Source organism: Oncorhynchus clarkii, chromosome 23 (genome assembly GCF_045791955.1).
Source record: "Oncorhynchus clarkii lewisi isolate Uvic-CL-2024 chromosome 23, UVic_Ocla_1.0, whole genome shotgun sequence".
Classification (NCBI taxonomy): domain Eukaryota; kingdom Metazoa; phylum Chordata; class Actinopteri; order Salmoniformes; family Salmonidae; genus Oncorhynchus; species Oncorhynchus clarkii.
This window is the reverse complement of record NC_092169.1, coordinates 13,060,784-13,087,467: the sequence shown is the minus strand read 5'-3', so window position 1 is coordinate 13,087,467 and position 26,684 is coordinate 13,060,784. Positions and strand designations below refer to the sequence as shown.

At 39.8% G+C, this 26,684-nt stretch overlaps 1 protein-coding gene across 1 annotated transcript in view; it reads right to left on the bottom strand.

The window, feature by feature from the left end:
* LOC139381349 (protocadherin-15-like) overlaps positions 1–26,684 on the bottom strand; it is a 216,073-nt gene that overhangs the window by 62,036 nt on the left and 127,353 nt on the right. Inside the window, exons 19-21 of the mRNA XM_071124806.1 lie at positions 17,320–17,625; positions 16,680–16,910; positions 10,277–10,393 (exon numbers count right to left, since the gene is read on the bottom strand). Of these exons, the coding sequence (XP_070980907.1) occupies positions 10,277–10,393; positions 16,680–16,910; positions 17,320–17,625 (654 nt within the window). The remainder of the gene's footprint in view (positions 1–10,276; positions 10,394–16,679; positions 16,911–17,319; positions 17,626–26,684) is intronic.

Genomic DNA, 26,684 nt, shown 5'->3' with positions numbered 1-26,684 from the left:
TTTCCATAGGGGACATAATAAATAACATATTATTTGTTATTACACGCAGGAGTAGGCCAGAGTAGGCACAAAGAGGTAACCATTTCAACAGCAGCTTGGAAAGCAAACGTATTCCCAATTCACCTAACCGGGTCGTGCACCTACAGCACTTTCATAAACTATTCATACTCCTTGACTTATTCCACATTTAGTTGTATTACAACTTGAAATCATTATGGACAAAATAAATACAAATCTACAAATCTACACACAATACTCCATAATGAAAAAGTGAAAACAGGTTTTTTTTGCACATTTATTTAAAATTAAATACAGAAATATCTCATATCTCACCTGAGTCAATACATGTTAGAATCTCCTTTTGAGAAAATTACATCTGTGGGTATTTCTGGGTCAGTCTCTAAGAGCTTTGCACACCTAGATTGTACAATATTTGCCCATGATTCATTTCAAAATTCTTAAAGTTCTGTCAAATTGGTTGTTCATCATTGCTAGACAACCATTTTCATGTCTTGCCAAAGATTTTTCAAGCAGATTTAAGTCAAGACTGTGACTTGGCCACTCAGGAACATTCACTTTCATCTTGGTAAGCAACTCCAGGGTAGATTTGGCCTTGTCTTTTACGTTATTGTCCTGCTGAAAGGTGAATTTCTCTCCCAGTGACTAATGGATTGCAGACTGAACCATGTTTTCCTCCAGGATATTGCCTGTGCCTATCTCCAATCCGTTTCTTTTTATCCTGAAAAACTCCACAGTCCTTAATGATTAAAAGCATACCGATAACATGATGAAGCTACCACTATGCTTGACAATATGGAGAATGGTACTCAATAATGTGTTGTATTGGAATTGCCCAAGGGATAACACTTTGTATTCAGGACAAAAGTTAATTGCTTTGCTACATTTTTTGCAGTATTACTTTAGTGCCTTATTGCAAACAGGAGGCTTCCTTCTTTTCATTCTGTCAATTAGGTTAGTATTGTGGAGTAACTACAATGTTGTTGATCCATCCTCAGTTTTCTCCTATCACAGTCATTAACCTGCCTTGGGTAGTGGGCAGTATTTTCACATCCGGATGAATAGCGGGCCCAAAGTAAACTACCTGTTACTTAGGCCCAGAAGCCCGGGATATGCATACAATTGGTCGATTTGGATTGAAAACACGCTAACGTTTCTAAAACTGTTACTATTATGTCTGTGAGTATAACAGAACTGATATGCCCCCCCCAAAAAAAAAAAAAATGTTCAGCCTACCACTGTTTTCAATGGCTGTCACTTTTATTATAATGTGAAATCCTCCCAGATTGCAGTTCCTAGGGCTTCCACTAGGACTCAACAGTCTTTAGAAAGAGTTTCATGCTGGTTTTTGGAAAAATGAGCCAGAAATTTTTGTTTTTCTAGGTGGCTCCCATTTTGGCTGCAGTGTTTTCAAGCGTGTGGAAGAGAGCGCGTTCTTTTGTATTTTTCTCCGGTAAAGACAATAACGATTTTCCATCTTAAATTGTATTGTTTATTTACGTATTAGGGTACCTGAGGTTTTATTATAAACGTTGTTTGACTTGTTTGGAAAAGGTTATTAGTAATGTTTGGGATTCATTTTGTATGCATTTTGATGGAGGGAAACTGGCTGGATTATTGACTGAAGCGCGTCAGCTAAACTGAGTTTTTATGGATATAAAGGACATTATCGAACAAAATGACCATTTGTGATGTATCTGGGACTTTTTGGAGTGCCAACAGAAGAAGATCATCAAAGTTAAGGCATTTATTATATCGCTATTTCTGACTTTTATTGCGCACCCTCCTGGTTGAAATATGTTTTTCATTGTTTTGCGCTGTCCTTAGCTAATCGCATGGTGTGCTTTCGGCATAAAGCCTTTTTGAAATCTGACACAGCGGCTGGATTAACAAGAAGTTAAGCTTTATTTTGACTTATTACACTTGTGATTTTATGAAAGTTAAATATTTATAATTCTCTAGTTTGAATTTTGCGCTCTACAATTTCACCAGATGTTGGCCAGGTGGGAGGTTAAAGTCCCACCTGCCCATAAGAAGTTAAACTCTGTAACTGTTTTAAGTCACCATTGGCCTCATGGAGAAATCCCTGAGAGGTTTCCTTCCTCTCCGGCAACTGAGTTAGGAAGGACTCCTGTATCTTTGTAATAACTGGGTGTACTGTTACACCATACAACGTCGAATTAATAACTTCAGCATGTATAAAGGGATATGTTCAATGTCTGTTTTTTTGTTCCTTACCCATCTACCAATATGTGTCCTTCTTTGTGAGGCCATGGAACATCTCCCTGGTCTTTGTGGCTGAATCTGTGTTCGAAATTCACTGCTCAACTGAGGGACCTTACAGATAATTGTATGTGTGGGGTACAGAGATGAGGTAGTCATTCAAAAATCATGTTAAACACTATTATTTCACACATAATAAGTCAATGCAACTTGTTATGTGACTTAAGATGTTTTTTACTCTTGAATTCATTTAGGCTTGCCATAACAAAGGGGTAGAATAGTTATTGACTCAAGACATTTCAGCTTAATTTTGTAATTAATTTGAAAAATTTCGAAAAACATAATTCCCATTGACATTATTGGTAATTGTGTGTAGGCCAGTGACAAAAAAAAAATCTCAATTGAATCCCTTTTTAATTCACACTATATTTTTGTCAAGGGGGTGTAGCTACATTCTGAAGGCACTGTAGGTCTTGAACATGACTCATGGTCGTGTTTGCCTGCTAAGCTATTTTATATCCGTTAGCTCTTTGTGCTAACATTGGTCTTGAGGTCTCAGGCAGTTACTCTCCATGCAAGTGAACTTCGACCAACTACCTCTGATACACTGTGACTACACAACATAGTCTTATCTTTACACATCTATTGGAGTTATATAACGCCCCACCCATGTCCCCCATCCCTCCATCCACAAATCAAATACACTTAAAGTCATTTATGAAAGCTGGGACTTTAATATGACCCTTTGATTAAGATGAATCATGCTTCCAAATGGCTGATTATCTCATAACTATGTTTTTTAATGTACCACTTCAGAGTGCTATATTTTTTAATCCACCTTTTTTTCTTGCTGTTCTCTACCATAGGTTATACTTCAATGCCCTTCAGCAGAACTGAGCAGGCTGGCCTTGAGACAGCCTATCGGGTTTTCTGTGCTGTAGAGTCAAACTGAGCAGAATTGAGCAAATACGGGGTCAGATCCCTTGGGTGGTTTACTCACACAGATACATCTGCCAAAGATAGTGAGAAACGATTAGAGAGAGCTTGCTGATACGCTGAGGGGCATGAGTGTAGCATCCAGGCTCTGTGTGTAGAATCAGGGGTTTATGTTACTGTAGATCCAAACTGAACATAATAAGGCAATAAACCAAAGGCATTTTTGTTAAGCAACTGCACACTGCACCTACCAAATATTGTAACAAAAGTGTAAGCATTCTGTCTGAATTATTTATTTATACAGCAGACACTTTCTGCTTAAACATTTCAGGTGAACATAGGACATAGGCTAAGTATCTTGCCCATGCACAACCCATAAAAGCACACCATTTCAGATTACACCACCAGCCATATATTGTTCCCTAACATGTAAGGACATGCTCTGACCTTGAATTATCACTAAGGAGTAGAACCCGAGGCCATGTGGCTACTGCAGTGTGAGCTGAAAGGCCCTCAGGGTCAGAGACGGTGTGCCTACATAATATAATATTTTTTTTAATAAACGTATGTCCTTTCCCATTTCCCTCATACTATAAACTTTATTTGGCAGGTCTCATATTGTTTCCAACACATCAGTATTCTATGGGGCTTGCCTTGACGGTAAAATCTTACTCTCTTTACTAGTGCTTTCAGGTTTACAGCAGCTCCCCTTGTCTGACTTTTTGCTCACAGACCATAAATTGTTTATTCCTTCTGCTGGGGTAAACACACTCGGTTGTAACCCTTTATCAGGCAGCTCCAGCAGTTGAGCTAATTTTGACAACCAATTGTAAATATAATTAAACAAATAAATTTTGTTTGGTATATTTTATCATTTCAATCAATGCCATTTAATAAAATGATCATCCCATATTTTTTAAACATGCATTAAAAGATGGTTGAAAACCAGGAAGTGAATATGAGCAAAACCAAGCCTCGTTTACCACACATTTTTTGTACTAATTGTGTATAAAGTGGGAAATTACAAATTTGTAAAATGTTGTTGATCTCTAAAATATAATTAAAGAAGATTAAATTACTAATGTTGTTAATTTATTTAATTTTAGGAACTCTTGAAAAATACGCTCTACCAGGCGGTTTGAGTTACCCAATAAAGGAATGCTATTAAGTCAAAGCTAGTGATAATGGACAATGGATAATTATTGTTATGGTGTTTTGTTTGCCTGTGCAAATTGCACTGGTATTATAAGCATAAACTGTAAACACTTTAATTTACAAGCATTTGAATATTCAGATTTTGACACAAATGTATCAGATTTTATTCATGCTTGATATCGGGCTGTATCACCGCCTGTACGGCAACTGCTCCGCCCACAACCGCAAGGCTCTCCAGAGGGTAGTGAGGTCTGCACAACGCATCACTGGGGGAAAACTACCTGCCCTCCAAGACACCTACACCACCCGATGTCACAGGAAGGCCAAAAAGATCATCAAGGACAACAACCACCCGAGCCACGGCTTGTTCACCCCTCTGTCATCCAGAAGGCGAGGTCAGTGCAGGTGCATCAAAGCTGGGACCGAGAGACTGAAAAACAGCTTCTATCTCAAGGCAATCAGACTGTTAAACAACCATCACTAACATTGAGTGGCTGCTGCCAACATCCTGACTCAAATCTCTAGCCACTTTAATAATTAAAAATTGGATGTAATAAATGTATCACTAGTCACTTTAAACAATGCCACTTTAATAATGTTTACATATCTTGCATTACTCATCTCATATGTATATACTGTATTTTATACCATCTATTACATCTTGCCTATGCCGCTCGGTCATCACTCATCCATATATTTATATTTTCTTAGTCCATCCCTTTACTTAGATTTGTGGGTATTGGGTAGTTGTTGTGGAATTGTTAGATTACTGTTAGATATTACTGCCATGTCTGAACTAGAAGCACAAGCATTTTGCTACACCCGCATTAACATCTGCTAACCTTGTGTATGTGACCAATAACATTTGAGTTGATGTGCTCTTCAACAAAAATGCAGCACAAAGGCCAAAATTAAGAGGAGTAGTAAAGAGGATATCGTGTGTGTGTGTGTGTGTGTTTGTATGTCTGCACTCTAGGCTAAGCCCTCCTCCACCTCACAGAAGTTTGCTTCAGTGACCATGAACTAGAGTTTATCATAATGCACCCATATACTTAAGCTTTGTAACTGAGCAATACATACAGTATATTTTCTACAGTAAAAAAAGAGGTGACACAAAGGTGTGGGAGTGCGGGAGTGGGAGTGCAAAAGGGACTAGAAAACAGACAAACAGACAGACAGACTGACAGACAATACACATGCACAGAAAGGGAGAGATACACTGCATGACCAAAAGTATGTGGATAGCTGCTCATCAAATATCTCATTCCAAAATCATGGGCATTAACCATTTCACAATGTTCCAAATATCTCTTATGGTCGCCTCAGCGTGAGTGGTTTTATGCACATCATGTCAGAATGCACTCACTGTTCCAAAATGTGAGTATTATGCAACAGGACAGTCAACACTGTCAAGCCTACTAATTATCTATAGGCTATGTTTCAACTTGTCAATTTCTAATTATTTTCGAAAAGCAGTTTGAATTGAGGTGTGTTCCGCCTCCTCATTAATTCACATAGAAGTAGCCCATTTCAGCGATGCTGACAATTTTTTGTTTGAGGCTTCACTCATGTTTGCGTAGATCAAGTATGCATATATTTGCGCAGTCTTGCAAGAATTCTAAAATTTTCTTACTGGTGGTCGCTTTGCCTTTCTTGTTGTTTTCCTTACAAATAATAACTTTGTATGTATGTATGTATGTATGTATGTATGTATGGAGCATAATGTATTTACAGTTTTATTCACATGTTTTCAAGTACTGGTGATATAATGCATTCCGATTATTGCGTATTTTGTAACGGACACCTATGATGTGTGTAAAATACTTTTTTGAAGGTTGTACTGATAATAATGAGCTAAGCTATTTGCCAGCTATGTGTGGCGCCATGTTTGTTGACATCATACAATGCATTGTGGGTGTCACGTAAACATCTGTCAGATCAAAGATGTTATAATGAGGTGAAAGAATGGTTCCCTCATCTTTCAGGTAAGCTTTCAGAAGCGAATGAAGGGAAGTGGATGATCGTAGACGACACACCCCCTTCAACATGCATACTATTAACAGACCAAACTAATCTTGTCTGCTCTTATCTTTGGTTGTTGCGAAGAAGAAGAAAAAAGATTCAGGGCGTGCACAAACTACCCATCCTCGGGTTACTTTTGATTTCTAGTAAGTGTTTTACTCAATAATTTTGATCAATGGTGATGTGATTAATTTTAAATAGTACGTTTCTATCAGTCGAAAGTTATACAAATATGACAACTTGTGTTAAGTCAATCTTTCCACTAAGACAAATGTAGCCTACATTTTCTGGTTTGGATGATTGTGTTATGCTGTATCTACTTCTGTGAATGTCTGAACATTGCATCCAAAAAATAAACTGGTCACATTCTGGACATAACTTTGTAAGAACTGTGTTTTTGCTAAATATATCTGTGAAAAAAAAGTGGCCAGCTCAAATGCTGATTGTTGTGTCAATCGAAAATGGAAGTTCTCTTGAACCTCTGGGGGCAGTATTTCATTTTTGGATGAAAAACGTTCCCGTTTTAAACAAGATATTTTGTCAAGAAAAGATGCTTGACTATGCATATAATTGACAGCTTTGGAAAGAAAACACTGACGTTTCCAAAACTGTAAAGATATTGTCTGTGAGTGCCACATAACTAATGCTACAGGCGAAACCAAGATGAAATTTCATACAGGAAGTGAGACAGATTTCGAATGCGCTGTGTTCCAATGTCTCTTTATATGGCTGTGAATGCGCAAGGAATGAGCCTACACTTTCTGTCGTTTCCCCAAGGTGTTTGCAGCATTGTGACGTATTTGTAGGCATATCATTGGAAAATTGACCATAAGAGACTACATTTACCAGGTGTCCGCTCGGTGTCCTCCGTCGAAACTATTGCGTAATCTCCAGGTGCGTGAATTTTTCAATTTTGAACAGAGGAGAAACAAAACTGCCACGAGTGATTTATCATTTAATAGATATGTGAAAAACACCTTGAGGATTGATTCTAAACAACGTTTGCCATGTTTCTGTCGATATTATGGAGTTAATTTGGAAAAAAGTTTGCGTTGTAATGACTGAATTTTCAGGGTTTTTTCTTAGCCAAACGTGATGAACAAAACGGAGCGATTTCTCCTACACAAATAATCTTTTTGGAAAAACTGAACATTTGCTATCTAACTGAGAGTTAGAAGTTCTTCAAAGGTAAATTATTTTATTTGAATGCTTTTCTTGTTTTTGTGAAAATGTTGCCTGCTGAATGCTAGGCTTAATGCAATGCTATTTATCAATACTCTTACACAAATGCTTGTGTAGCTATGGTTGAAAAGCATTTTTAGAAAATCTGAGATGACAGTGTTGTTAATAACAAAAGGCTAAGCTTGTGAGCCAATATATTTATTTCATTTCATTTGCGATTTTCATGAATAGTTAACGTTGCGTTATGCTAATGAGCTTGAGGCTATAATTACGCTCCCGGATACGGGATTGCACGTCGCAAAAGATTAATAATCATTCTAATCAAGCGTTCTAATCACACTGGTTTGATTGTACGCAACAGGGACCACTACAGAATGATCACAGCCGTTTGTTGGCACGTGTGAAAAGGTTAGGTCCCCCCTTTCCTGTTATAACAGCCTCCACTCTTCTGGGAAGGCTTTCCACTAGTAGTTGGAAAATTGCTGGGACTTGCTTCCATTCAGCCACAAGAGCATTAGTGAGGTCGGGCACTCATGTTGAGCGAATAGGCCTGGCATCGCAGTCTGCGTTCCAAGTCAGCCCAAAGGTATTCGATGGGGTTGATGTCAGGGCTCTGTGAAGGCCATTCAAGTTCTTCTAAAACCAATCTCGACAAACCATATCTGTATGGACCTCACTTTGTGCACGGGGACATTGTGATGCCGAAACAGGAAAGGGCCTTCCCCAAACTGTTGCCTCAAAGTTGGAAGCACAGAATAATCATGAATGTCATTGTATGCTATAGCGTTAAGCTTTGCCTTCACTGGAACTAAGAGGCCTAGCCCGAACCATGAAAAACAGCCCCAGATCATTATTCCTTCTCCACCAAACTTTACAGTATGCCGGACTGCCCGATTGTGAAGTGTGATTCATCACTCCAGAGAATGCGTTTCCACTGCTCCAGAGTCCAATGGCGGCGAGTTTTACACCTCCGACGCTTGTCATTGTGCATGGTGATCTTAGGTTTGTGTGCAGCTGCTCGGCCATGGAAACCCATTTCATGAAGCGCTTGAGGAACAGTTCTTCCAAAATGTTAAGTTGATAAAACTCAAATGTGGACCCCTACACGGTCACAGTGACTCACAGTGAATCAGTTTGTGTAATGACTACAACATCACTTTAAGCAACTGTATTCAGATAAATTAAGTGCAAAGGTTTTGAGTAATGAGAGAACATAGGCCCCCTACCCTGGTGGGAACACAGCCAGCTGGAGGTCCTTTCATTCCAATCTCCTTTCATTCCAATGTCCTTTTCAAAAGACCCCCTGGGAGGGTATAACAAGCTGCCAGATTCGAGAAGTGTCAGATGAGGATTGTTAGGGAAAGCTGTATTGTTTTGATGGACACAATTCACAGAAGAGTCCAATATAATGATGCAGACTATAAAAAAAATGACAGATCACTCAATTATATTAAATCCTTGCCAGGAGACTGCCAGGGAGAGAGAGAAAGAGATGGGGAAAGGGGCAGAAAATAGTGAGAAAAAGGAGAGACACTCACTTGCAAGAAAGTGAGGAAGAGATGTGCACACAGAAGCCCCAAATGTCTCTGTTTTTATTACATATTACTAATACATTTTCTGGCTAGCCATACCACACTGCATCCCACTGCTGACTTGCTGCAAAAGGTATTGTTATTTGTAGACACTAAAGAGCCCATGATACTTATTGTAAGATTAGGGGTATTAACCCGGTGTCCTGGCTAAATTCCCCACCTGGCCCCTCAGAGTACCTTGGTCACCCCAGCTTCCAATTGGCTCAATACAACTTCTATCCTCCACCCTGCGACTTTTGCCCAGCTCAAAGCTAACTAGCTCTACACAGAAAACATGCTACAGTAACCATTCAAGCTAACATGGACTAAACACTTTGAGAACCTCAGGACTTTTAGATTCATGTAACAATGCTATGCATTCGATATAATGCAAAACAACTCCAGTCTCAAAAGAACAGAGAGAGGGTGTGAGAGAGCATTTAAGGTAGAATGCTGACTCACCTATGGGGTTATTAAATAAATATTTAGGTGATTACTCTACCAATAAACTAACCTTAATTTGGCATCGAATTGATGACGCTGAACTTCATTTATGTGGGGACAAAATAACCTTTTTCTTTAGCATTTATTTGATTCCGAATGTATTTTCTTTTTTGTATTGTCCTTTGTTGTCCTATTGACAGAGCGAACAGGAAGCAGTAAAAATCTGTGGTGTATGGTGTGCTGAATCACAAAAACCTATACTGATTTCCCCTGCCCCTGTGCAGCCTCGCCTGTGATAGGGGAAATAATTTCTGAGCACAACAGGGTGTCAAAATTCTGGTGCCATATAGTGTAATTTAATTCACAAATACATTGGTTATACCAGGAAGGCTGTGTGGAACTGCTCAGCCATGTCAAAGCCAATGAAGACAGATAGAAATAGACAGAAGGGTGAGACTGGAACGGTACTTAACAGAAGCAATCATCACATTATGATAACTGTGACAGAGGGAACAGAACAGATGCAACACAATCAGGTAGCTATTTTTACAAAGTGAACATTGGTTCTTGCTGGTAGTGCTGTATTTCACTACGCTGTGTAATAAACAATCATTTGTGTCATCAGCTATGATGCCATGAGCTGTGAAAATCATTATCCTCTTTAAGACCAATACATATGAATCTTAATCTGAATCCTTGGTCACTGAGCAGTCAGTGATACTCACAGGAGGGTCTTGGTCCTCAGCGAACACAGTGGTGATGACTGTTCCCTTCTCTGCATTGGGGGCCACCAGGCCCTTGTACAGCGCTTGGCTAAACACTGGCGAGAAATCATTCATATCCTGTCAATAAAAAGAAAAGGAATAGATGCATAAAGTACTGTAGGCTATTATAAATTTATAATATTCACTTTTTCTATCCCCAATGCTTTGGAGGTAAAGGAAAGAAAGTCTGGGTCAGAGCATGAATCATCACATGATTCAGTTTCATTGTATCCATTGTCAGACTCACAATTTATCAATCAGTCTGCAAGTGATAGCAAACATCAACATCTTGCAAAGACGAATCTGACTAGAAATACTGGAGCTCAATGATGTATTATTTATGGCTTTGTCAGGGTCAAACTGAATCTGCTGGAGACGTGTTTTATCCTCTGCAATTGGAACTGCGATCTGCATGTCTATCTGACAAAGTTCAGTGGAAGCATTATTATGTGACTTTATTTTTTTAAATTCTGCCATGTGTAATATGTGGTTGGCTATGTATTGTATAACGGCACAATCATTATTTTAATAATTATGTTTTTTTCCCAAGCTTGGCCTCATATCGCCTATGCTTATGCATTAGCTCGAATATGCATATGGGTGTTTATAATTTATCATCACTTTAGAAAGCGCTGTCCATTTCGTTGCATTAGACTTTGAAACAACATCCTCAACTAATATGTTGTGAACATGGCATTGCTTTTAATCTCTCTCTCTCTCTCTCTCTCTCTCTCTCGCTCTCGCTCTCACGCTCCCTAGTTGCGGGATGGAGGCCAAACACTGACACCATAATATACAATCAAGATCTTCAGCAGCAGCAATAGAACAAAACATTGATTCATATGATGTAATGACATTTCTGATAGTATGGTTGAAGTGGGTCGGTGCTGAACGGTAGAGAGAAGAGCTGCTGAATAAACTATCTGATCTAACCATGTGTAGTGGACCTCACTGTGAAAGGCAAAGACAGTCATTCACAGACACATTTCCCGTCCATCTATATGCAGCTTGTGTTTTGTAGAGCTGACAAACTGTGATTCACTGCTTCAGTTTTCAATAACAAAGCCATGCCTTGGTGTTTTCCTCCTTTGTGCAGGTGACGAATACACACACACACACACACACACACACACACACACACTCTCTATCAGATTCTACAGTGTGTTTTCAGAAACTGCGAGAAAATAAGGAAAAGTGTGTGAGTTTAAATACGATCCCTAGGACACAGATAGAGTACACAATCAATCACTGTGAGGCCTTCCATTGAAATGAAACAAGAAAACCTTTAGAACAACACGAGAACAAATCAAACACAAAAGACTTCAAAAGCCTATGCAGGTGTTAAATGGAGGAAAGAAGGAAAATCATAGTCTCCTCCAACTCCACTCATAGGAACCCTGTGTGAATCCATTAGCCCCACTTTAATGCATGTAGGCCATATCAAATAGCAGCCAGGAGGGTGTGATAACATAAGCAATACTGTGCCTTATCACATCAAACACGGTTACTGGGTGACTACAAGGAAACTGCATCAAACACTATCCTTATCGGAGGACAAACTCACTCTACAGGTTGGCTGGGCCTGCAGAGGAACAACCTGAGGAACCACACTTCCCTTCCTGTCATGTCAAAATTGTGAATACAGAGTTCAAGTCAGTGGTTCCGCCATTGGGCTAAATAAAACCCACTTACACCCTGATACAGCAAATGCACAACCACCTAAATATTGCATAAAGCAAACGCACACCTACTCAGTGGGTGAAGTGTAAGAATTCAAGACATAAGAACATGCACACACACGCGCGCGAGCACACACAAACACACACACATAAACATAGCGAGACACTGTGCGCCAAAACAGGAGGCATTTCATCTTTTAGTTTCAATTGAGAGGCTAATCTGCTGAAAAATTGGAATGGGAAAACATGCATCTGAAAATCCTCACATAATTGCAGTAACAAAGCTAATGAGTCATTCAGCCCTGGAATAGCACCAGGGCTAACGCGACCTCAAGTTATCCATCAGCAGGGGTCACCTTGAGGGCTTGAACGTAGCTTGCAATACGGTTAGACCTTGTGGTTGGGACCGCAGATTGTTCTGGGCTTGTGGCTGTCTAGATCCCTGCTGTTTGTTGCTGTTTCTTTCTTCCCTGCGACCTGCCCTGTCTGGATCCGCAAGAAGTAACAGCATAGCCTAAATTGCTAACATGACAAAGACCAGGGCCTGTGGGAGTATTGTTGGGTACAGGGTGTCTTTCTATCACAAGTGAGGATATTTTAATGGACTGCTGAATGTTTTTTTTTTATTCTTCTTTTTTTGTTGCTCTTTTACACATTATGTCTATCACTGACAAACTACCCAGGAAATGGCTGAAAATAGCCAATAATAATATATGTAGCCTTAGAAACAAGGTTCATGAAATCAATAACATTCCTATATTAGCCATTTCGGAGACTCACTTATATAATTCCTTTGATGATACAGAAGTAGCCATACAAGGATGTAACATCTACAGAAGTGACAGGAATGCTTATGGGGGAGATGTTGCTGTATATATTTAGAGCCATGTCCGTGTAATGCTGAGAGAAGATCTCATGTAAAGTGTTATTGAAGTGTTGCGGTTGTAGGTCCACCTGTCTCATCTAAAGCTTTTTTTTTTTTTTTTGGGGGGGGGGGGGGGGGGGGGGTGTTGCTTGTTAAATGCTTGATAGTGTATGTGATGTAAACAGAGTGTTCTACTTTTTTGTTGACCTGAATATTGACTAGTTTTCATCAAGCTGTCCACTCCAGAGAAAACTTCTCACTGTAACCAGTGCCTGCAATCTGTTTCAGGTTATTAACCAGTTGGATATAGGGGGTGCTATTTTAATTTTTGGATGAAAATCTTTCCTGTTTTAAAAGGGATATTTTGTCTCGACAAGATGCTCGACTATGCATATATTTGAAAGCTTTGCATAGAAAACACTCTGATGTTTCCAAAACTGAAAATATATTGTCTGTGAGTGCAACAGAACTGATGTGACAGGCGAAACCCAGATAAAAATCCAACCAGGAAGTGCTGCATTTTTTGAAACCGCTTCATGCCAATGACTCCTTATATGGCTGTGGATGGGCTACGAATGAGCTTACGCTTTCTACGTATTCCCCAAGGTGTCTACAGCATTGTGACGTCTTTTTACGCATTTATGTTGAAGAATAGCCGTAAGGGACCACATTGAGCAAGTGGTCACATGATGGCTCCCGCAGAAAATCTTGCGGAAAGTACTGAGGTAGCCATTTTTCCAATCGCTTCTTATGAGAAACCAATTGTCCCGACGGATATATTATTGAATAGATATGTGAAAAACACCTCGAGGATTGATTCTAAACAACGTTTGCCATGTTTCTGTCGATATTATGGAGCTTATTTGGAAAAAAGTTTGGCGTTGTAGTGACCGCATTTTCCGGTCGATTTCTCAGCCAAACGTGATGAACAAACGGGAGCTATTTCGCCGTATATTTAGAAAAAAGGAACATTTGCTATCTAACTGGGAGTCTCCTGAGTGAAAACATCCGAAGTTCCTCAAAGGTAAATTATTTAATTTGATTGCTTTTCTTATTCTCGTGAAAATGTTGCCTGCTAACAGCAGAGCCTAGCATAGCATTATGCCATGATAAACTTACACAAATGCTTGTCTAGCGTTGGCTGTAAAGCATATTTTGAAAATCTGAGATGACAGTGTGATTAACAAAAGGCAAATGGAGTAGCTAATAAGCCTGGCTGCATATCTGACTGGCTGACTTACTGCAAATTGAGAAAATACGTGACTAAACCCAAGAAAAATAAGAAGGAACTTATCAAATCAGATGGCTTGTTCATCACAAAACCATTTGATGTTGGCAATTGTTTGAATGATTACTTCATTGGCAAAGTGAGCAAACTTAGGTAGAACATGCTAACAACAAACAGTGAGCCATCGTATTCATGCATAAAAAACGAATAAAGAACAGCATTGTAAGTTTGAATTGTGTTAAGTTAGTGTGGGCGAGGTAGATTGTTTTTGCTATCCATCAATAATTCTGGCATTGACAACTTAGATGTAAAGCTACTGAGGATGGTAGCTGACTCTATAGCCACTCATATCTGTCATATCTGAGCCTCGAGGAATGTCTTTGTCCTCAGGCCTGGAGGGTAGCCAAAGTCATTCTGCTTCCAGAACTCAGAGGATTTTCTTTAGTGGAAGCTTCTCTAATGTCAAACATGTAAATTGTGATGTAGTGCAGGGCAGCTCTCTAGGACCTCTACAAATGGTTTGCATAGTCAACTTACACACAGCACTGTCACACACAGTTACCCCACCAGACATGGCACCAGGGGTCTTTTCACAGTCCCCAGGTCCAGAACATACAGTATTATACAGAGCCACGAGTGCATGTAACTCCCTTCTGTCTCATATAGCACAAATGAACAGCAAAGTTGGTTTAAAAAAATAAGTAAAGCACACCTCATAGTAAAACGCATCTCTCACCTATGATGTATTTGTTGTGTGTACTGTATGTACTGACATGTAACTGATAGCTGCACATACACACACACACTACATGTTGATGATTTTAAATGTACTGTATGTAAATTGTAAAGTATTTTGTTTATAATGTATTTTTTGTTATATGTCGGACCCCAGGAAGACTAGTTGTTGCCATTGGCGTGTTTGACCAAATACAATACAAATACATTTCAGCATGCCTATAGAGAAGGGAACTCAGCATGTACTGCACTGACAATAACTAATGACTGGTTTAAATAAATGCATAATAAGAATATTGTGGGACCTGTACTGTTAAATTTCAGTGCAGCCTTTGATATAATTGACCATAACCTAAGGTTGAGAACATTTTTGTTTTATGGCTTTTCAACCTCTGCCATATTGTGGATTCCGAGCTATCTATCTAATATAACTCAGAGGGTTTTCTTTAATGGAAGCTTCTCTAACATCAAACATGTAAAGTGTGGTGTACCGCAGGGCAGCTCTCTTGAAACTCTAGTCTAGTTTTACCAATGACCTGCCACTGGCATTAAACAAATCGTTTGTGTCCATGTATGCTGATGATTCAATAATTTACGTGTCACAGCAACCACAGCTAATGAAGTAACTGAAACCCTTAAGAAAGGGTTGCAGTCAGTTTTGGAATGGGTGGCCAGTAATAAACATTGTATTTGTTTTCAATCATTCATAAGTTCTAGACCTCAGCTGAATCTGAGAATAAAGGGTGTGGCTGTTGAACAAGTTGATGAGACTAAATTACTTGGTGTTAAGCTTGATTGTAAACCGTTTTTATAAGAAACATCAATATGTTGGAAGCTTCTCTAATCTCAAACATGTAAAGTGTGGTGTAGCGCAGGGCAGCTCTTTAGGACCTCTACAAATGTTTTTTTCTACACACAGCACTGACACCAAAAGACATGCTACCAGTGGTCTTTTTCGTTATATGTCGGACCACTGTAAGACTAGCTGTCACCATTGGCATCGTTTAATGGGGATCCTAATAAATCAAATCAAAGCACATCTTTGTGATGTGAAGGCTAAGGGTAGAAAGGCACAGTGGCTCCGAATATGCATTTAGCCTTGGATCAGCCATAACAAAGACACAATCATGACTTCAATGCAAGGGTCTCTTAGCTAGCCTAGTAGAATGAGGTGATCATTAAATGAAATTCACAACATATGACATAATACCATGACTGCTATTCATGTAGAGCTAAAGTACTACTCTCTTGATAGTGATACTGCTAATGAAGTTGCTTTCTCAATATTCAAATATTGAGATAAACGTACTACCTTTAAAATAGATTGTTTCTATCACTGCTATCAGCACCTCTAGCTTCCACAATAATAACTATTGCTTCTGCTATCAAATGCACAATATAATGTATTGTCTATAACTGTTACTACTGCTCCTGGCAGTGAAACAGTATTGCTTTGTTGATTTATACCAGCACTACTTTTGCTGAGGGGCCATGAGGGTAAAGTAGTTGGAAACATATTTTTTATTCATCCTAAGCAGAGGAGGAAAGCTTCCAAATTGTATGTAGAGCACAGTGAATAAAGAGTGACAGCAGACTATGACTATTACTTCTACAGTGTTGTTAGTGTGCATCCTTCACCACCGATACTTGTCCTTAGGGACCATGATGGTACATAACATTGTACATGTAAAGCAAGAAGTGCTTTTACCTTGATGAGGGCCATAACTTGCATATTCTTCAAGCACTAGCCTACTAGTCACCATCATGAGTGGAAACAATGAGTGTGAAGCAACAGTATTTTTTACTTTTACTATCACTCATGACAAACACAGTGAATACAGAGCGACGTGATCGTACCGTGATCCGAATAGTGACGGTGGCCTCACCGGGGGGCATGGTCCCAGCCTGATCAACGGCCTCCACCTGGAAGGTATAGTTGGCCCCCATACCCGTACTAGCCAGGTCCTCAAAGTCCAGGGTCTGCAGGACTGACAGCTCGCCTGAGATCGGGTTCACTGAGAACAGCTTCATGTCCTCCGCAGACTTGATACGGTACGTTACATTAGAGAACAGGTCTGCATCCACCGCCTAGGATGGACGGAGAGAGGGAGGGATGAGAGAGAGATAGAGAGAGGGATGGGTGGGTGGAGGTGCTGCAGTCAGAACTATTGCAATGAAATTCACATTTTTATAGATGTTTGCTACCAGGCTGGAAGAGAATGGCAGTTGAAATGGAGGCCAAATCGGCTGATAGCTGGAGTCGCTTTGAAGTTAAAGGATGTTAAAGGGTGAATTTAATAGTTAAGCTGTTTGAAGCCCTTACTGCACTGCACAAAGCCTGACAGAGAGAGAAGCTACAGAATTCCCTCCCCCACACCCACACTTACACTAAGTCTCAGAACCACCATGCTCATTGCTCAGTGAAGCTTTAGCACATACCCGCACACATGCGCACTTGCACACGCACACACACACACAGACAGACAGACAGACTTACACTGAAACGCAGCAGCACAGTGTCCACAGGGCTGTTCTCGGGGACGTTGACAACATAGGTCTTCTGGGAGAACTCTGGGCTGTTGTCATCAATGTCTATCACAAGGACAGAGAGGGTGTAGGTGGTCCTGCGGGGGTCCACCGCCACATCAGAGGCCTCCACTATCAGGTCATACTGACTCTTGAGCTCCCGATCCAGAGGCACTGCGGTGAATATGCTGCCGTTCTCGTTGATGGTGAAGAAACCTGGGTGGTTGACTATCCTGTAGCGCACCAGACCGTTAGCCCCTGCATCTGGATCTGTGACCTGCAGGGGAAGCGTAAATATGTGGAGTGAAGAAGGGAAAGGTAAATATGGAAATACATAAGCAGTAAGGTACAAGGGGTTGTGCTATATCATGAATAAAGCCACAGTTAAAATGTGTTAAAACTTACTCATACACACACACTTTAATGTACACTTAAAAATTACTAAGCTGACATGGTTCTCATAAATTAAAGCCCAGTGTTAATTTCAGTCTAATTTTCTGTTCACATTAAGATAAGTGTCTTTGTCACAGACATGACTAATCATCAATAAGTTTAATGGGCCATAAACCTCTTTCTATAAAGGGAATTCCTTGAATAGGGAAAATATGAGGTACATTTTGAGGATCCTTCAGGGTAGACAGAAAGTTAGTTACTTAACAAATTCTAAATCCCTAATGAATATGTCAGGTCATTGATATTCTAGTGTGTGAGTGTGTGCAAGCTTGTGTGTGAGTGTGTGTGCCATCGTGGTTTTTGTGTGTGAATAGCAGACACAAATTCCTCTCTGTTGTAATCATGGTAACAGGGAAAGAGGGAGAGGGCAGGAGAGAGAGAGAAGGGGGGAAAACTTTGAAATCTGGTCACACTTCTCCTGCCACTGTTCAATTCAAGCCTGACTGCTGAGTTATTAACCCCGGCTAGGGATGTAAGGAGTAGCACAGAGAGAATCAAAGAAACAAATGAAAATGAAAGAGAGAGAGGGCTTAGATGCGGTAAGGGTGATTTACCCCCATTTTGTATTACACAGAAAGCCAGATAAATGCTCAAAGCCACGGCTAAAGATTGAGCCCTGGTGTTAAACCTTCCGAAAACAGAAGAAAGAACAACATGCCAGTATGTGACCCGATTGAGGAAACTAGGCGTATGTTGCAAGTTAAGACTTCACAATAGAGCTGTTTCAAAGTAAAAAATAATTTAGCGTTTTTTGGCAGAAATGCCTTCTCGAACTTGTGAACTTTCATGTGTCTTAATATCAAACTTGTATGCCATCTGTAAATACTAATAAAATTGGTAAATTACGAGCCTAGTTGGTTAAGCCACAGAAAAAGTGAGCAACCTTCCCGCTAGCCATGATTGGCCGAGATAATGAGTAGGCTGGACATGCCGAGAGATGAGTTTGGATTGGTCTGTCATATAGCACACGTCTGTCTGTCTATTGGAACTGGTCAGTATGTCTAGGTAATCGTGTCCAACGCGGCTTTAAAAAAAATACATTGTGTAGTAAAACTGCAACCCTAATTTCAAGTTAAAGTGTACTGTTAGCTAGCTAGCTAATGTTTGTGTATGCTCTCCACTTTATGGTGGACCGAGTTTTGAAATCAGTGGAATTTGAGTATAATAGCTAAGGAGATGACGAAAACAACAGTCTTGATTACATTGTGCATGGCAGCAGACAGGAGACGCGTCCAACCATGATGTATACTGGTACGATAGTCTAGCTAGCTACATTTTCAGATATGACACATTTCTAATTTTGACAGAAAGTGTTTTCATTTGAAGCTTACTGTTAGCTAGCTAACCTTAGCTGGCAGGGTCGCTAGCTAACATTATGTGTATGATCTTATTCTTCATATCTCAGACACATTTGTTTGACTAGTTATAGCCATAGAACCTGGTTGGTTAGCTACCTGTAGATCAATGCAGGGTATTAACGTCATGAGTTGTGATTATGGTCCATTGTTTAGCTAGCTAGCTAGCTACATGTCCTAACAAAAGACTCCACTCTAATTTTGACAAATTATTTTCAATTCAAGTTAGTGTGCTACCTAGCTAACGTTAGCTGGCTGGCTCGCTAACTAATGTTATGTCATGCGTTGGGATTAATTGTTTACTTAGCTATATATCTTGCTCCGTTTCTTAACAAAAGACTAATATTTAGTGTGCCAGAGCGCAGAATAACTGATTAATATTTGAACGCTCAACACCCATTGAATATGTCCGTGCCAGTAAACATTGGCAACAAAGCGTAATTCAATTGTTGCCAGCAGCACAGTTACAGTCACCAAAGCTCTGGATAACATGAAAACATACTAACTAGCTCTGTTAGGGGGAGTAAAATGGTCAGAGTGGGGTGTTCTCTCATTATGTGTCTAGAAGTAGCTAACCAGTTAGCTTGGGTGTTTGACTGTCGATGTGAGGTCACAGCTTTCGGAACAACCCTACTTATTGTCCAGAGTGTGCTCTGAACGCGAAACGCTCTGAATTTACAAACGGACAATCTGATAGCACAGTTGCAATCACCAAAACCAACCTTACCAGCTCTGCTAGGGCAAATCATGTTCAGTGGGCCGTTCTCTCACTCTTATGTGCCTGGAAGTAGCTGGCAAGACAGTACAGAACGCACAGATCAACCCTTAAAGAGATGGGTGGGGGTAAGGTGTAAGGTACGGCAGGTAGCTTAGTGGTTAGAGCATTGGGCCAATAACTGAAATGTTGCTAGATCGAATCCCTGAGCTGACAAGGTAAAAATATGTCATTCTGCCCCTGAGCAGGGCAGCTAACCCACTGTTCCTAGGCTGTCATTGTAAATAATAATTTGTTCTTAACTGACTTGCCTAGTTAAATAAAAGTCAAAAATAACAAAAGAGGGTGTGAACTATGCTGAATGGGTGTTGACAAAGAAGGGATCTCCAAAAGTAGTACCAAAACATTGATAAACAGTTTTACAAGTGAGTTTACAAGTTTATCAACCTTCAAAGCAGAATTACGTTCCCATTGTTTCCTCAAATGCAGTGTATGATATACCATTTTGTAGCTCTGAGCCTCTACTTTTATCCAATGTAAAAAACAGAAATTCAAATGTTGCTACATAAGACCGAATCCAAGTGGTGAGTCACATCTGCAAATTAACCACAAAGGTTGACATCATTATGCACCCCACAGCTCACAGGCTTTTCAACGGGCAAAATTCCTGTAATACATAGTAAATTAATTGAACAAACAAACAAACAAGCACACTTTAGCACTACCACGTTGGTCAGCAGCCATTTTTTATGCTCTTTAAGGGTGCCGAGCATTCATTGTCTCTCATATCTATTAAAAGTTAAGACTGCAATTACACATGCAGTCCAATTCAGATATTTTTCCCAATTATGGTTAAAAGATATGATCTCATTGGACAAAAGACAAATTAGTGAAGAAATATCAGAATTGGGCTGTCTGCGTAAACGCAGCCTATTTGTTCTCTGGAAATAATGCAACTCTGCTGAAGGTGAGTACATCTCCGCTGCATGTCGTTGCACACACACCTTCTGTGACGTACATTATTTCCCTAGAACCCATAGCCCCTCATTGATTATCCCTTACTTATCCTTCAGGATTAGCATTAAAATACATGGATGATATATGCAGTGCAAACCCCATGCATTGGTAACATCTGCATGCAGATTAAGGGTCAAGTACTGCATTTACAGTATATGCCCATCTATTGAGATATGAGTGCTCTTCACAGGCCTCCATAAAAAGGGTCTGTCATATTAAATGGTACTGTATATTAGTGATTAACACCGGTCCTGGGACCACTCTATACATTTCCTCACAAAATAAAATGACAAGAACTGAGAAAAATGTAAAATAACCCCCAATGTCGCACAAATGCAATTCCACAAAATTCACAGCATGCACAGCAGCAGATTACCCCAAGAATAAATAGCACATGATCCAAACAGGTTGTGGCATAGAAGCCTTTAGCCTAGCGTACTTACTTCACACAAAGTTGCCCTAAATTCAAAGCACACACATACAGTGCCTTGCAAAAGTATTCATCCCCCTTAGCGTTTTTCCTATTTTGTTGCATTACAACCTGTCATTTAAATGGATTTTTGTTTGGATTTAATGTAATGGACATACACAAAATTGTCAAAATTGGTGAAGTGAAATTTAAAAGAAATTGTATGCTATGAAGCCTCTAAATAAAATCTGGTGCAATGAATTACCTTCAGCAGTCACATAATTAGTTAAATAAAGTCCACCTGTGTGCAATCTAAGTGTCACATGATCTGTCACATGATCTCAGTATACATACACCTGTTATGTTAGGCCCAAGATTCTGCAACACCACTAAGCAAGGGGAACCACCAAGTAAGCGACACCATGAAGACCAAGGAGCTCTCCAAACAGGTCAGGGACAAAGTTGTGGAGAAGTACAGATCAGGGTTGGGTAATAAAAAAATATCAGAAACTTTGAACATGCCACGGAGCACCATTGCATCCATTATACATTTTTTTTAAAGAATATGGCACCAGAACAAACCTGCCAAGAGAGGGGCGCCCACCAAAACTCATGGACCAGGCAAGGGCGGCATTAATCAGAGAGGCAACAAAGAGACCAAAGATAACCCTGAAGGAGCTGCAAAGCTCCACAGCAGATATTGGAGTATCTGTCCACAGGACCACTTTAAGATGTACACTCCACAGAGCTGGGCTTTACGGAAGAGTGGCCAGAAAAAGCCATTGCTTAACCTCACTGCGCACAGAACCCGTTAGCGGGATGAAATTCGACAACATAAGGTGATCGCTACTTAAATAGTCATATTAAACATTCATGAAAATACAAGTGTCTTACATGGGTCGAAAGCCTAGAATCTTGCTAATCCAACTGCGTTGTCAGATTAAAAAAATTATTTACTGCGAAAGAATACGATGCGATTATCTGAGGATAGAGCCCCATAGAAAACAACTATTTCAACCAGCACAGGCGTAACAAATTCACAAACTGCAATAAAATAAATTGTTTACCTTTGACGATCGTCCTCTGTTTGCAATCACAATGCTCATTGTTACACAATGAATGGTATTTTATTTGATAAAATCCATTTTATAGCCTAACACAAAACATTTTGTGAACCGCTTGTGAATTCCGTCTCATTCCATTTTCGACGACACATTCGATGTAAATACACACACGAAATGTGACTTTTCCAGTCATGTTTGGTTTCATTGCAATCAACTGGTTTGTTTGTAACACAACCAAACCTGATGGGTCATTTTGCGGGACATATTGACTGAAAGAAACTGATTTGAAGACAAGTAATGACATCATTGTGCACCAATAATATGACCGCTGTTTCGTTGATTGACTGTATTTTAACCCAATGACGACTGATCGTCTTGAAATCTAGCTGGGTAGATAGCCAATGAGCTGAGGTAAACGGCAATATGTAATGTTTATGTGTTGGAAGACCAACCCATATAGTAAACTCCGGCGTAAAGACGGTCATTCGCCATTGAAGTTTCATACCGGAAGGAGCAACGCATGTTACGCACAGCGTTGTTTTTGTAAAGCACGTCTTCAGCTGTTTATATATCAATCAGTTTGTCAGGGAAAGCTAAATCTAAGTGTAGATATACAGATGTACACACAATTTTTAGAAGAAATTGATCGGGAAAATGAGAGAGATTGTTGGAGGACGATTCATTTAGCGATTCCCAAATGGAGGAATATTTTTTCAACGGAGAGGACATCGTTTTGGACTGGTAAGTTTTTCTCATGCCAATGCCGTTGTTTGAAATTATTAATATAACATATTACTTGTGAAATGAAATGGCCTATTTGAGGCTGTTGAGGGGAGGGCAGGCCCACAACAATGGCCAAAGTGAAATGGAGACAGTAGATCTAGCTGGTCTGTCATAATATAATAGAGACAGTAGATCTAGCTGAAATGTCATAATATAAAATAGACCGTAGATCTAGCTGGTCTGTCATAATATAAATGAGACAGTAGATCTAGCAGGTCTATAATAATATATTCAACCTTATGTTCCCTGTACTCTATATATATATATATATATATATATATATGTATGTATGTGTATGTGTATTATACCTGTTGATACAGGGCTCATATGTGAAACTGTTCTAACTGAAAATTTTCTTTCACAGTGACACTGACTCAGAATGGGAGCCCCCAGTGCCAAGGTGTCCATCCCCCACTGAAGCTGGTTCATCCAGCTCCAGCCACAAGTGGTGTTCATCTGCCCAAATCTATTTCAGCAGGCATGGATGTGCCTCAGGGCCAAAAGGGCACAGCATGGAGGCGTCGCTGTGTTCTTTTCAAAATGAAGTCCCCCATCACCTGCACCACATGCTTGGTGACCCTCTGCTTTACAGCAGAAAGAGACTGCTATGGCACCTGGCATCAGCAACACAATATTGTGTAGAGGACTGAGGGTCTTCCAAATATCGAAAGTGTTATTTTGTAAATGTATATATTTTTTTATTCATGTTTTTTTCTCATTTTTTGGGGGGCTGTGTTAGAATACCATTTTGGTATTTTGTATATAGTTATTCCGTTCAAAATGTATAACTTCACCAATTTTGCCACTTGGGTATATTTGGGCTACTTGTGTGGGACACCTGGGTGACTTCATGATAAATGTAATGTAAGCACACTAATTTTAGAAGTTATCATTCTGAAACTTTGCACAAGTACTGTTGGCCTCTTATGTTTTTGACTGAAATTGTCCCCATCATGCTATCTGAATGTTTGTTGTGTCTTTTTTCATTTTAAAGATGATGAAACAACAATACAAATATGTTTTTTCATTGTATTATCTAAACCAGATCTATTGTGTTATATTCTCCTACATTCAATACACATTTACACAAACTTTGTGTAAAGTGTTTTCTTTCAAATGAAATCAAGAATATGCATATCCTTGGTTCTGAACCTGAGCTACAGGCAGTTAGATTTGGGTATGTCTTCTGGGGAAATTGAAAAAAGTAGGGGGGTAGCTCTAAGAGGTTTTTAAAGTAAAAAATAAGCAAACACATTTGGTGTTCGCCTAAAGGCATGTGGGAGACACCCCAAACACATGGAAGAAGCTACTCTGGTCAGATGAGACTAAGATGTAGCATTTTCCTTGATGGCCAAAAAGCTACGTCTCACGCATACCTAACACTTCTCATCACCCCGAGACACCATCCCCACGGTGAAGCATGGTGGTGGCAGCATCATGCTGTAGGGATGTTTTTCATCGACAGGGACTGGGAAACTGCTCAGAAGTGAAGGAATGATGGATGGCGCTAAATGTAGAGAATTTCTTGATGGGAAACCTGTTTCTGTCTTTCAGAGATTTTTGACTGGGATGGAGGTTCACCTTCCAGCAGGACAACGACCCTAAGCATACTGCTAAAGCAACACTCGAGTGGTTTAAGGGGAAACATTTAAATGCCTTGGAATGGCCTTGTCAAAGCACAGACCTTAATCCAATTGACAATCTGTGGTATGACTTAAAGATTGCTGTACACCTGTGGAACCCATCCAACTTGAAGGAGCTGGAGCAGTTTTGCCTTGAAGAATGGGCAAAATCCCAGTGGCTAGAGGTGCCAAGCTCCATAGAGACATACCCCAAGAGACTTGCAGCTGTAATTTCTGCAAAAGTTGGCTCTACAAAGTGCTGACTTTGAGAGGGTGAATAGTTATACACTCTCAAGTTCAGTTTTTTGTCTTATTACTTGCTTGTTTCACACAAAAAAAATATTTTGCCTCTTCAAAATGTTAGGGATGTTGTATAAATCAAATGATACAAACTAGAATTAAAATAGCTTTTTTTGTAAGGCAACAAAATAAGAAAAATTCCAAGGGGGGAATACTTTCGCACTGCACACTAGACTGCACACTAGACCCTAATGCAGTTTAGACTTCTCATCGAAATTCAAATCCGGTCCGACCCAAGTGCGGTGAGCTGAAGCCCGAGCCCAGGTCTGGTCCGACATCACATAAATTAATTGAGCCTGAACACAAAAAAATGCAGATTTCTAGAAAACAGTAGGCTATATTGATTTTTACTGGTGTTGAGAACAACGCGGCAGAGGAGGGCAGCAGTGGAATGAGGAGATGAGAAAACAGCCATTGGGCCTATAGAGGAAGTGCAGAGAAAGGAAAAGTCAATTTAGTTATGATCAACTGAATTATGAAAATATTGGAATAAAGTAAGCTAATGCAATTGAAAACTTGTATCAAACTTGTATCAAACTTGTATCAAATTATCAAACGGTATCAAACTCCCAAAGTAATTTCCAAACATTATACTAATTTAAAGCAATCGTCATGTGTGGCCACCTAGATTATCAGTTCAGCACCGTTTTGATTGGGACAGCGCCATCGCTTTGCTTTGAGACAAACTTGGGGGACTCGTCTAGATAAATTCATCAATGTCAGATTTTAGTTTTCAATTAATCCTCGGTTGGATATAAGGCTGGAGAAATGTGAGCTACATTGAGGTGAGTGCTAATGATCATCTTTATACTAGTTTTGCTCATATATTAGCTGATTAAAACATTTCGTATCGTGTTTTTCACGTGGATTTAGCTCTTAACTCGCATAGTTGCCTGTCATAGTCCCGACCAAAAGCCTGTGACTTGTCTGATTATAATTTTTTATCAGTCAATGTAATTTTGTTTCACTGACTCTGTCTGTATATTTGGTTAATTGATCTCTGGCTGGACAAGTGGAAGAGGTAGCTCATTGTTTCGGTTGCTTATCGTTTGCTCACATAGTAGCCTTATATTGCCTAATATAGAGCCTAGGCTATTTTCCAATCATCCTGACTCCTTAAAGTAATGATGGACTGTCGTTTCTCTTGCTTATTTGATCTGTTCTTTCCATAATATGGACTTCGTCTTTAACCAAATAGAGTGGCTATCTTCTGTATACCACCCCTACCTTGTCACAACATAACTGATTGGCTCAAACGCATTAAGAAGGAAATAAATTCCACAAATTACAAGTGAATTGAAATGTATTGCAGGTGACTACCTCATGAATCTGCTTGTGAGAATGCCAAGAGTGTGCAAAGCTGTTATCAAGGGTGGCTACTTTGAAGAATCTGAAATAGAAAACATGTTTTGATCTGTTTAAGACATTTTTGGTTGCTACATGATTCCATATCTGTTATGGAATCATGTAGTAGGTGAATTAACTGCCCTGTTCAGGAGCAGAACGACAGATTTGTACCTTATTAGCTCGGGATTCGATCTAGCAACCTTTCGGTTACTGGCCCAACGTTCTAACCATTAGGCTACCTGCCACCCTGCCGTTGTGATGCTGGGTGTCA